Source organism: Alligator sinensis, unplaced genomic scaffold (genome assembly GCF_000455745.1).
Source record: "Alligator sinensis unplaced genomic scaffold, ASM45574v1 scaffold745_1, whole genome shotgun sequence".
Classification (NCBI taxonomy): domain Eukaryota; kingdom Metazoa; phylum Chordata; order Crocodylia; family Alligatoridae; genus Alligator; species Alligator sinensis.
Genome location: NW_005842119.1, coordinates 1,411,499 through 1,422,258, shown reverse-complemented (window position 1 = coordinate 1,422,258; position 10,760 = coordinate 1,411,499). Strand labels below are relative to the sequence as shown.

The following is a 10,760-nucleotide window of genomic DNA, read 5'->3' as shown; positions in this document are numbered from 1 at the left end:
CGCCAGTGGCTGTGCAGTGACGTCAGCCAGTGTCTTCAGTACACGCGGATGGAGCTTATCTGGGCCTGCCGACTTAAACGCATCCAGTTCCTCCAAGTGCCTCTGCACCATCTCAGGGTCTACGTTTGGTAGTCTGGTGCCCTGCTGCTGCCTCTCTACAATCCCAATGAGAGACTTGTCTTGCCCCTCGCTTAGGAATGAATTGCAGTGCAGCACTTGGGTGCTGGGTAACTTAAAGCATGTTCCCTGCCCAGCCTCAGCTGGGCTGGAACATAGCATGGGGGAGGAGAAGGCTGGAGGATTCTTCACACCACAGACATGTCCCCACCTTCCCTGTCTCTGCCTACATTCACTTAAGAAAACAAAACAAACCCCCCACAAAGTGCTCTCCTGGGCTTTATGCTCTAGGGATCCCTGGCTGCCCAGCATCCACATTGTAGGGTTGCTATTCCTCATTTAAACTTCTGTACAGGTCAGTTTTTCTCTCAGAAAAACAAATCTGGGATAACTGTCCTGGATGATTTGAATGTTTTTATGCAGCCAGGGACTGCCCATGCCATTTGTAGCTCATGAGCCATTAGTTGGCTATACTTTATACAAGCCTTTTCATAAATTAATTAGGCTTCATCTTAAAACTGGTTGAGTTCTTTCCCTCACTCCTGTTGGAAAGCTGTTCTAGAATAGTATTCCTTTGGCCAAAAACCTTATAGTTTCCATATGAAATGTATTCACTGGCTGCTTACACTCCTTTGTTCTTGGTCCCACATTGAGACAAAAACGTTCAAAAAATGTAGTTCAAGGTGATTCATATATACATGTCAGTAATTGTAGGTTAAAATCAATTTCAGGAATATTTCAGTTACACCAAAACTAAGCATATTAGACAGAATTTCTGGCTTTTGGGGCACTGAAAACTAAGTGTGTTTGCTTATGGGAAAACAGTGAAAGCACATGCAGTATAGCACTAACTTTTGGGGTTATCATATGATTAATGCATTTGAGCATGCATTTTTCCAAGTTAGATTAAACTGATTTTAAGTAATTTCATCTTCCACTATGTCTTTGTATAGAATAGTTGGGGCACCTTGTAAATCTCTCTGTTTTATAACTTAATATGTGTAGGTTTCTTATTTTAATTCTAATTATGAATTTACAGGGTCATTCCCCCAAACCAGGAATTAGTGTGCAACTTCATCTAAACATATTAGTGACTTAGGGTAAGAGTTGAAAGTGTATTGAGTCTTTGTTTGGAATGTCCTTGTTTTAGAAACTTTTCATATTTTCTTTATATAAAGATAGGCAGTCCTTTCAGCCAGTTGTTTTGGGGGGCGGGGGGTCCCTTCCTGTGGCCCTGCTAATTTGCTGGGCAGAGGACAAAGGACAGAACCTCCCATGTTCCCTGCCCAGGAAGGAATAGATCCAGAGCCACAGCTGGAGCCGGAGCCATGCCTGACAGTAAGGATGGAGAGGAATAGGGCAGAGGCTGCAGGGGCAGGCAGGCGGGGGGGGGGGGGGGGGGGGGCGGCAGCTGAATGCAGGGCAGTGGCAGCCACTGCATGCGAGCTTCCCCCACCTCCTGTGTCCAGCTGGGCAGGCGGGGCAGGATGGGCGCACCCCTCCACGCATACTCCCTAGGGCCTTAAGTACCCCCAGGGGTACACAACAACCCTTGCCTTACACAGGTAGAAAGGACACAGGAGGTGGGGGAAGTTCGCATGAAGTGGCTGCCACTGCCCCACATTCAGCTGTCCCCCCCCAGTCCGGCTGCTCGGGGTACACCGATCCAAAAAGGTTGAAAACTCTTGCTATAAGGAAAGCCTAAAAGTTTTACCTTTTAAGTTCACTTGAAAGAAAAAAAAAAAAAAAACCTGATGTGGGTGCTAATTTTCATAAGGACTTTCTTATAAAATACAACTTTAAATTATTAGTTAACCATTTTAATGGTATTTTCTCAGAAAATGTCTTGATTCAGAATAAGTACTTTAATTACTGGGAGGATATGCCACATCCTTATATAACAGAGTAGCTGAATACTTGCTGTAAATGTAAAACTCGGCTCCTTCTCAATTATGGAACGAAATGAGATGCTTCCATAATATCTTTCAGCTTCCTAAGCATGGACTGAACTACATGGATAATAGCTGGCCACATGTGTTATTTTCATATGGCTGCTGGGAAGGTTGAGACTATAGATTTTCCTTTTTGATCCATTACAAATGGGTCCAAGATAGACCACTGTCTCTACAACTGATTTTCACCAGGCTGATCTGGTGGATTTGGAAATCTGTCTATTAGAAGCCTTTTAGGACAAGAGATATTAATACAAACCTAATGAAAGTACCGTTTACTACTGAAGAAATAGCTTGCTTTCAAAAAAAAGTGCAGGCTTTTGGCGGCATTAATTTTTGGTTATGGAATGAGTGAGCTTTATGTTAAGTTCTACAAAGAGTGGGTAGCTATAGATTTTTTCCCTAAATTCCTACAAGGGATGGTGACTGAGTTTCATTTTGGTGTGTATCAGTTGTCTGACTTTGTGCTTGTATGCCCTTTGCAGTGAGGCTCTTTGTAATCTTGATATAGAAAGATCTTTGACTTTTTAATCTAAATCAGGTAAAACACTTAAAATATAGTCTACTTTTACATGTCACACTGTTGTAATATATTTTTTTTCTGGTAACAGCAGAATCTTTTAAAATTTAATAGTATATATTTATTGGTACTATAGCTGACATGTCTGCAGTTTTTAAGGTTAGGTCAAGTCTTATGCTACTTGAAATGGAGAGGCTTTTTCAGCTTCTTAAATTTGCATTTTTACTAGTGATTGTAAAGCAGCTTTCTTTTCAGCACACTGAAGCCAAGACAACCCCAATTATAACTGTCTCTCATGTAGAATCTAAATTTGTTATAATTTTCCTGGTATAGAATTATATCAGGTCAGGTTTACCTGCTACCATAATTTACAGTAGACAGTACTACCTGTAACTGTATTTGGAGTTAAATAACTTGGCAATCTCTAGGGTGCCAATGCCTTAGGATAGAAGAGAACTTTAGAGTGAGGTACTAGTCTTACCACTGACAGAGGACATACTAGCAAAAGGTTGTAGAACTGAGGTCTACTCCATAATAGGGTAGGCTCTGCTTTCTTTAAGCCTGGTTGGCAGCTAGGCTAAGAGTAAAGCCCTGAATGATGGACAAATGGGTGATCTCCTCCTTTGTTCTTGCAGACCCTGCAGCCAAGCTGGCTCCAAATGTATTGCTACCTGCCTTTCCTTTGGAAGGCACCAGGAAGACCGAGAGGCTGCTGTGTGGGCAACTCTGTCTCCATACACACTGCCTAGGCTTTTGCACCCTGGAGAGCTCACTCCAGCTTTGCTTTTTCATGTTCAGTGAGCAGGCTCACTCAGCCCAATTCTGTTGTGTTGTGAGACAGAGAGATGCTGCTGATGCCACCAGCTCCTCCGCTGCCTCCTACCATAGAATCTAATTATCTGAGTGTTGTCTTAAACTTGTTCCCTCTACTGTTTCAGTGGGAAAAGCAGTGGCATGGGGGCAGGTGGTTGGGGTGTGGAGAGGGTGCACTCAGCTTCCCCCCACCCCACCTCCCAGTGGTACCTGTGCTGCCTACCTCTTCCAGCAGCCTCTCTCCCCCTGCATCTGTAGCCTCTCTCACCCCTTTGCTACATACTGGCAGGTTTGGCTCCTGCTCCATTCCTTCCTGGGACATGGTATACATGGAATCTCTGGACCCTGTCTGGCCATGCTTCAGCATCTCAGGGTTAGAGCTGCTGCTGCAGCAGCAGCATGATTGGGCAGGGGCCAGAGCGTCCATGTGCTCTGGGAGGGAATGGGGTGGCAACCGTGCCTGACAGTGGCAGTGGAATGGGAGGCAAAGGGAGCAGAGGCTGTTGGGGCCAGGCCGGGTGATGGTGGCAGGCAGCTGCTGCTACTCTGACTTGCCATGATCTAGACTTGGGGCTGGAGTAGAAGCTGTGGCAGCTGCCTCCTTTAGTGTCCACCCCCTCCTCCCCATGCTTTGTATTTGAATTTTAACATGAAGGGTTTTTTCCTGGAGATGTGTTTGTGATTTACAGAACCTCATCATTGTATTGACCATAATCTAAGATTATCCTGTCCTCTTCACTCGATGGTTCTCAACCTTTTCAGAATCAAGGCACCCCTTGAAAAATGCCAACTCTTAGTTTTCAGCCCTTTGACTACAGAAAATAGAGAGATTCTTCTGTTGCAAGGAACTCCAAAAGACCGCAGCAGGCCAGAAAGTTATGGATTCCTATTGAAATTTCTGGACTAATCTTGTGAATTGTGTTGGCACACCTAACATTGCATGGTACCCTTGAAAGGATCTCAAGGCAGCCTTGTGTGCCATGGCATTCTGGTTTTCAAATTATTATTTCATGTGAATAAAGTGTGTGGTGTTCTTGAACCCAGTGTTGTATATCTGTGGAAGCAACTTTTAGGTTGTGGTAACACAAAGTAGCTCATCAGGCAAACACTCTGATTCTAGTAGTAATACATTCATATTGGTATGAGGGAAAACTAATTTTTCTTTCCTAGTCCTCCAGGAAAAGTAACCAAGCAAAGGTTCCTAACTCCTTTGTAAATTTTACTTATCACTATGATATATTTTTTTTTTTTTTTTAGCCAGACGTATTTGTTCTTTCAGCATTTCTTTTCAAGAAATTACCCATGTGATTAAGTATTTTTTTTAAGCACACTTCAGAACACATTTGGTTCAAAACTTATGTCCTAAAGCAGAATATGTTGTCTTATATGAAATTTTATACAGGCATTTACTTTTATCTTGGATGTCAGTGGAACAATGTGCTGATACTGACTATATTACAGAGCTGCATAGGAAGCTGTATCTGACAATTGCTTAATGTACTGTCAACCAATACATTTCCGCATTGACTATACCAGGTGGTTAATATGCAGAAAAATAGGAAATCTTATGAAAATTTAGGATTTCCGTAGAAGTTAACATAACCCATGTGTACAACTTGATTGTCAGTATTTGATTTAGGTTTAAAAGATTTGGAAAACGTAAACTTTTGCTTTCTTTTTTACCACCAATCAGATGACTTAAAGTATTTAATATCTTGTGCCTAATTGAGGGAATAAGCATCAGAAATATGATTGTGACTGTAAAATAGCATTTTCATTAACTACCTTTTTGATACAACAGCTTATTCCATATCGTTTGCATCTGAGTGGGCATATAAGGTGTACTTAAGCTTTAAATTTGTTCTTGACAGATCCCTCAATGGTGTGTTGAATATATGAGGTCATTACCTGGACCGAAGAGAGGTGTCGCATGTACCCAGCCTAGGAGGGTAGCTGCAATGAGTGTGGCACAACGAGTTGCTGATGAAATGGATGTTATGTTGGGCCAGGAGGTTGGTTACTCTATTCGGTTTGAAGACTGCAGTAGCGCAAAAACTATTCTGAAGTAAGTATTGTAACAATTCATTGGAAACTGAAAGCAGCCTAATTTGGGGCTCTGGTTAGCCCATTGTGCTTTGCTTTCTCCTCCTGCCCCATCCCACACGGGGAGAGAGAGTGTGTCTGTCTCAGCCAGCCAGGGAGTAGAACATGCCCCCTGAGTGCTTCAGGCTAGAAAAGGCTGGTGTGGAAGCAGTTAGGGGGTGTGTTCTGCTCTTTGCTTGTTCCCTGCCTGAATCGCACTGCAGTGCTTGGGTGTTGAGTAACACACAGGCATACTCCCTTGCCCAGCCTTAGCATATTCTTGCCTACATTCACTTGAAAAAAAACAAACCCCCAAACCCCTGCAGTTCTCTGCTGGTCTCTGTGCTCTAGGGCCCCTGGCTTCCCAGCATCCACACTGCAGGCTCTGTTTCTGTCTGAACTTCTGAACAGGTCAAGTTTTTTCTCTCAGGAAAACAAACCTGGGAGAGGTTGTTCTCAACGATTTGAATGCTTGTATGCAGCCCATATTTCTGCACTCTTTTTAGTGTGCTGACGCTTCAATAGTGCTGCATCTCAGTATCTCGAAAATCACTGTTTTTCATTCAGCTAGACCTGTGCAGTTTTAGGATACTTCTAGCTGGCACTGTACATAGCCTGCCTTTTTTCTGTGCCCCTCTTGTTTTCATTGTGTACCTGACACACTAAGGGTGTGGCTACTTTTGTTTCCAGCACTGCCAGCCTGCATCCCCATAGCGTGTAGCTGAGGATGCAGGCTGGCAGTGTTGGAAACAAAAGTAGCCACCACATGATGAGACCACCACTGTCACCATGTGCCCCATGTTGGAGCTAAAGCTGCCACTGCAGCATGGGGCTTGTGACAGTTCTGGCATGGGAGCTGGAGCTGCTTTCACTGCATGGCCTGCATTGGAACCAGAGCTACTGCTACTTTTGTGGCGGTGGTGTGTTCTGGGGCTGGAACCGCCCAGTGTCCCAGGCTAAATCTGGTCTGAAAGGAGTATTTTGTTCTGGATCCAGTCTGGGGTGCATGGTGAGTCTGACACCCTGACTTAGTTTGTTAAAAATTTATTCTCATTTAAAAAAAAAAATTCTCATCAGAATAGTTGCGTAAACTTTCTTAGTATTGACCTTGTACCTACGTTGCTTGAGCAGAACTTGTTCAACTGCAAGCCTCTATGCCTCTCTTACTTTTTACTCATCCATCCCTTTGTTCAGCACCATTCAAATCAAATGCCCAGAAGGAGTGATAAAAGAAAGATTATAGTGACTATATAGAAGATACTCTTTTGCTATGGAAGTAGGCAAATATACTCGAGTACCATTTTGGAATTCACTTTGGGGTTTTTCTTCTTTTGATGTTCAGGTATATGACTGATGGTATGTTACTTCGTGAAGCTATGAATGACCCTTTGCTGGAGCGCTATGGTGTTATAATACTTGATGAGGCTCATGAAAGAACACTGGCTACTGATATTTTGATGGGAGTTCTGAAAGAGGTTGTAAGGCAAAGAGCCGACTTGAAGGTCAGTTACAGTTATAAATTGGCGCCTCCACAGCATATTCTAGTTTCTCTATATTTCCAGGCTTATTGTTAGTAAAATCTATGTTGGTAAGGATCAGATTTGCTTTCTGATGTGCATATGGCTTATCTTTAGTAGAAAATAAACCTGTGTAAATGTAAAAAGTTTGTTATATGGAATGCATCAGGGCAAATGAACGTTTTCTACAAATGCTAAAGAATTCATAGAATCAGTAAGTCAAGGAAACTTGGAATAAAGTTTTTAAGTTCATCATTAAATTGCACCATTACAAGTTCTGAGTTTATTAGCTATTATCTATCTAAATTTATATGTAATTCTTGGTGTCGGCTGTGAAGTAATGGTATTTTCTCCCTAACTTGCAGGTCATTGTTATGAGTGCTACTCTAGATGCTGGCAAGTTTCAAATTTATTTTGATAATTGTCCTCTCCTAACTATCCCTGGTCGTACACATCCTGTGGAGATCTTTTATACTCCAGAACCAGAGAGGGATTACCTGGAGGCTGCAATTCGAACAGTGATCCAAATTCATATGTGTGAAGAGGAGGAAGGAGATCTTCTACTATTTCTTACTGGACAAGAGGTATATTTTGTATTCTTTGTTATATGTTTATATTCAAAGGCTTGTGCACATTATCTATGCTTCAGTTTTTTGTCCCTGTTCCCTTGCAGTTAGTTTTAAAAAAGTCACGCATGGTAATTTTAGCTGCTATGAGTGCTTTCTGTCTAGAGCTTTAGGCAGTGAATTAGGACAGAAGATGCATAATAAGTTGCCATATATATGAGGAATTACTGACCCCCCCCCCCGGCTTGGAGTTAAACTAAAGTGATTCTCCAGCACCTTTTTATGCCAGTCAAGATGGGTATAAGTGCTTTTTTATGGAATTGAAAGAGTAGGGTGAAGCAAAGCTGTTTTTAAATAAGGATGGTTGTATTCAGAATTCTGGTGTTCAGTAGATCAGTAGAGGGGAGATCATTTAACCAGGAAGAGTGCTACATGTGTGTGTTGTACTTGCTTGTCTGGTGAGTTTAAGTTTATATTGGGTACTAAGGAAGGGTCAGGCCTGGCTGTGACACGGCTTGTGGCTTGCTTGGCTCTTCTTACCTACATGTTGCTTTCATTGGCTCTACTCTCATCCTCAAACCCAGCTGCTTATTTGTCTTGCTCTTGCTGCATGGTTGCCTTTTGAAGGATGGACTTTCAAATGCCACATAGCAGTTTGATTTTCTTTTTCCTCTCCTCTCTCTCCTCTTCTGGAGCAGGCTAAATGGTGCATATAGTGTGACTATGCTGGAAAGCATGGTACAGATAACTACTGATGTTTGAGGCTCTGCTTGGATAGCTTTTCTAATCATAGAGATTTAGTTGGTAGAATCATAGAAAATTAGGCTTGGAAGGGACCTCAGGAGGTCATCTAGTCCAACCTCCTGCTCAAACCTGCACTGTCCCCAACTATATCATCCCAGCCAAGGCTTTGTCTATCTGGGTCTTAAAAACCTCTGAAGATGGAGAATCTACAACTTCTCTGGGTAGCAGGCTACTTCCAGGGCTTTACTTCTCTCCTCATGAGAGAGTTTTTCCTAATATTTAACCTGAACTTCCCTTGCTGCAATGTGAGTCCATTGCTCCTTGTTCTGCCATTTCCTACTACTGAGAACAGTCTAGCTCCATCCTCTTAGTAACCACCCTTCAAGTATTTGAAGGCTGTTAGTAAATCCCCATTCAGTTTTCTCTTCTCTAGATTAAGCAAGCCCAGTTCTCTTAGCTTCACCGCAGAAGTCATGTTCCCTAATCCCTTGATAATTATCATTGCCTTCCACTGGACTCTGTCCAGTTTGTCCCCATCCTTTCTGTAGTGGGGGCCCACAAAACTGAACACAGTACTCCAGATGTGGCCTCAAGTCCACTCCAGTCCTAAGGCCATGCTGACCATTGAGGCATCTTTTGATGTAGCAATAACCTTCCTCCATTCTTCCTGGTTTTTTGCAATCCTTGTACAGTCAGTTTTAATCTCGTCCAGTCTTTGATGTTGGTGGTTCCATCTTGTCCTAGGTCTTCCTTTTCTTTATCCATCCACAGTACCCTGCAGGATGGTGTTGGTAAGGGTGCTTGGATCATCTTGTTTGTTCAAACCACTGCATCTTTCTTATGATTTTCTAGTAAGGGTTCATATTTGCTGACTTGTCTGATTTTGATCTTTTACAGATTCATTTGTTCTATGTACAATGTAGGGTACTCATCTCAATTTGCTTTTTCCAGTGCCGTAGTGAATGTGCAGGACTCAGAGCCAAAGAGTTGTTGAAATGATAGCAGCATATAGTAGATGGAGTTCACTTTCATTGTGATCTTGCTGTTAGTCTAGACTTTCTTCAGCCTTGCTGGTTGTCCAATGGCTATTGGTGTTTTTGCTTTTTGTCTGATGAAGCATCTTTGTGATGGTTGATCCAAGGTGTTTAAAGTGTGTTACTTTTTCTAGTTTCTCATTACCAATTGTTACTGATGCATCGTCATTGCTAGCCTCACCAATGCTGAATAAAGGGGAATAATCACTTCCTTCAGTCTCCTGGCAGCGCTCCTACTAAAGTAGCCCATTATTTTATTAGCCTTCTTCCAACAACAGCACATCATTGGTTCATATTCAGCTTATTGTTGACTGTAACCCCCAGGTCCTTTTCTGCTTAGCCAGTCAGTCCCCAACCTGTACTGGTGCGTGGGATTGTTCCATCTTAAGTGCAGGACATTGCACTTGTCTTTGTTGAACCTCATGAGATTTTCTTTTGGTCCAATCCTCCAAGTTATCGAGGTCACTCTGAATCCTAGCCATACCCTCCAGCATATCTATACCCCACCCCTGCAGCTTGGTGCCATCCATAAACTTGTGAGGGTGTGCTCCATCCCATCTTTCAGGTTGTTGCTAAAGATATTGAACACAACTGGTCTCAGGACTGACCCTTGGGGCATTTCATACTAGCTACCAACTAGACATCAAGCCATTCATTACTGCCCTTTGAGCATGATGACCCAACCAGCTTTCTATCCACCTTACAGACCATTCATCCAATCCATACTTCTTCTTTAGCTTGCTTGCAAGTATGTTGTAGGAGACCAAATAAAAAACCTTGCTCTAAAGCCTTGTATATCACAGTTGTACTGTTACCTAGAAGATTAAAAAAACCTAACTTGATAAACTGGCTTCTGGTATCTTATTTCTTCCATTCAGAGGCTAAGACATCAATTGCGTATGCCAGCTTGTTTATCACTTTTGGGATTCTGGTTCTAGATTAGTGGGAGTGAATATTGCAGTTCAAGGGATAATTTACTGACATTTATGACTTGAGAAAAAGCAGATTTTCCAGCATATTGACAAGTATGTGACCATCCAGGATTTGAGAGGAGAATTCCATGCAAAGGGGAGATGTATTCTAAAAAGATCACAACATCTGAGGCATTATCTTCATATTTTGGTTTGGTTTTTTTCTTTGTTTTTTTTTTTTTTTTTTTTAAATGGGGGTGTTCTGTAGTCTTGTGATGAGAGATCCCTCCAGATTTTGAATCAATACATTGGAGTGTAGGTTGCACTGCTTAAATGAACCTTTCCTTAAGTCTTTTCTAAGACTGGATTAAAGTGACTAGATCCCTTTTGGCTGTCCCCATATAGCTAACTCATACTTTAGAAACTAAGAAAAGAGCTTTCTGAGGCAGTTGAGGAAGTTGTAAGACAAATTACCTCCTCCCATGTTTTTGGGGGTTTTTTTCC

General features: G+C 42.2%; 1 protein-coding gene across 1 annotated transcript in view; it reads left to right on the top strand.

Moving 5' to 3' along the window:
* DHX15 (DEAH-box helicase 15) overlaps positions 1-10,760 on the top strand; it is an 88,302-nt gene that overhangs the window by 15,774 nt on the left and 61,768 nt on the right. The window contains exons 3-5 of the mRNA XM_025205577.1: positions 5,274-5,467; positions 6,827-6,986; positions 7,367-7,585. Of these exons, the coding sequence (XP_025061362.1) occupies positions 5,274-5,467; positions 6,827-6,986; positions 7,367-7,585 (573 nt within the window). The remainder of the gene's footprint in view (positions 1-5,273; positions 5,468-6,826; positions 6,987-7,366; positions 7,586-10,760) is intronic.